Here is a 2,033-nt window from a genome sequence, read left to right as displayed (position 1 = left end):
GGGGTCGTGCACCGCGACATTAAGGACGAGAACCTGCTGGTGGACCTGCGCTCGGGCGAGCTCAAGCTCATCGACTTCGGCTCGGGCGCGCTGCTCAAGGACACGGTCTACACCGACTTCGACGGTGAGTGCGGGCGGGCTTCCTGCCAACGTCCTCGGCGCAGGTTGGCGCGCGCGGCGGGGCGCGCAGGACCCGGTGACTGTTGGGGGGACCCTGCCTGCGCTCCGAGAGGGTGTGCTGCGTGAGCGAGTGATTAGGAGTCAGTTCGTGACGGGGGAGGAGGGGGCGCGTGGGTTTCCTCGGGCCGGGGGCTGCGTGACGCAGCGGGTGGCTGCGCTGGTGCGCGTGTGCACTGGAGGCGCGGGGAGCCCCCGCCGGCGCGGCCGGGCCTCCCCTGCGTGGGGGTGGCCCTGCGTGCGTGCCGAGCGCGGGGGCGCCGCTGCAGAGATCCCCGCATTGCGGAGCCGGGGAAGCCGGGGCTCCCCGCCCGCCGCCGCGGGGAGGGAGGCGGTCCTCTCGGCAGACAGCCCCCTCCGCCCCCTCCCTGCTTCCCGCCGGCGCGCCGCCCTCCCCGGCCTGTATCCTCATTTCACATCTGTTTGTTGTGAAACCTGAGCATGCGCGCATGTGATCCCGCGCCTCCCCCACAGGCCAGCTGGAGGCGGGGCTGCGCCCGTGCCTGCCTGCCCCGCTGTCCTGAGGGATTTTCCAGGCTGCTGACCTGCAGGATCTGCAGGCTGCCTGCGCCCTGTGTAGTGTAGTTTGGCCATAAAGAAGGGAGCGGCTGGGCGCCCTGGCTTGGACCCTGGGCTTAGATGGGCTGCCTGACTTGTGTGTGCTTCCTCCAGGAACCAGGGTGTACAGCCCCCCGGAGTGGATCCGCTACCATCGCTACCACGGGCGCTCAGCTACCGTGTGGTCCCTGGGCGTGCTGCTGTATGACATGGTCTGCGGGGACATTCCTTTCGAGCAGGACGAAGAGATCCTTCGAGGCCGCGTCTTCTTCCGGAGGAGGGTCTCTCCAGGTGTGTGCCAGGGGCTCCTGGAGAGCTGGGTTGCCCGCAGATCCCCCCTCACTTCTGGGACTAACACCCTCTCCCCCCTCCCCCAGAGTGCCAGCAGCTGATCGAGTGGTGCCTGTCTCTGCGGCCTTCCGAGCGGCCCTCTCTGGACCAGATCGTTGCCCATCCCTGGATGTTGGGGGCTGATAGTGCCCTGGAAAACTGTGACCTACGGCTTTGTGCCGTGGACCCCGATGACGGGGCCAGCACCACGTCCAGCAGCGAGAGCTTGTGAGAGAGCACCCCGGTGGCCTGCCTGGGGGGAAGTCGGAGAGCCCACCTGCCTTGCTGGCCCTGCTGGTGCCCCCCTGTGGGAAGCAGGGATGGCCCTCTGGTGACCTCTGCCGTGGCACTGGCCCGTGGTTCCTTTGCTTTGAGTGCCTTTTCGAATGCTACTTCCTGGGACTTGGTTTCTCAGGCTCTCTGGAGGCCTCACCACCCAGAGAGGGTACCATCCAGGCCATCTGGGTGGGTGCTTGAACCTGAAACCAAGACTGACCAACCCCTCCGTTGCTCCCAGAGGTGGCCAGCTAGCCGCCACCTCCTGTCACCCCCTTCCCCTCCTAGACCAGGAGTATTCTGTCTTGACACAGGACCTGTCCTACCTCTGTGTCCTTGTTACCTGGGTCCCTCCTCACCCCCACGCCGTGTCCCCCTTGGTCTCACCCCCACCCTGTGTCCCCTTTGGTCTCGTGGTGTTTGTCTGGGCACGACCCTGCACAAGCAATGCAATGCCCACGGTGGCCGCCTGACCTACATGGCGCTCACCCTGAGGACCGTCTTATTTATGGTGACCCTCACGGTGGCTCTGCCCCGTGCTATTTATTGGTTTAATTTATTTCTTGAGTTGCACCCTCCGAGCAGCCCCGCCCCCTGGGGCGTCTGGGTGATGGGCGGGGGCGGGGCACAGGTCCACCTGTGTCCATCGGGCTGTAAACTTGTACAGTGGTAATTTAAGGGGAGGGAGGCTG

At 65.8% G+C, this 2,033-nt stretch overlaps 1 protein-coding gene across 1 annotated transcript in view; it reads left to right on the top strand.

The window, feature by feature from the left end:
- PIM3 (pim-3 oncogene) overlaps nt 1-1,297 on the top strand; it is a 2,724-nt gene extending 1,427 nt beyond the window's left edge. Inside the window, exons 5-7 of the mRNA XM_006888116.1 lie at nt 3-124; nt 850-1,026; nt 1,113-1,297. Coding sequence (XP_006888178.1) covers nt 3-124; nt 850-1,026; nt 1,113-1,297 — 484 coding nt within the window. The remainder of the gene's footprint in view (nt 1-2; nt 125-849; nt 1,027-1,112) is intronic.
- The last annotated feature ends 736 nt before the right edge of the window (nt 1,298-2,033 follow it).

This window comes from Elephantulus edwardii, unplaced genomic scaffold (assembly GCF_000299155.1).
Source record: "Elephantulus edwardii isolate Elephantulus edwardi_28Jun2011 unplaced genomic scaffold, EleEdw1.0 scaffold00064, whole genome shotgun sequence".
Classification (NCBI taxonomy): Eukaryota; Metazoa; Chordata; class Mammalia; order Macroscelidea; family Macroscelididae; genus Elephantulus; species Elephantulus edwardii.
Note: the sequence above shows the minus strand (reverse complement) of the source record. Positions and strands in the feature narration are given on the sequence as shown.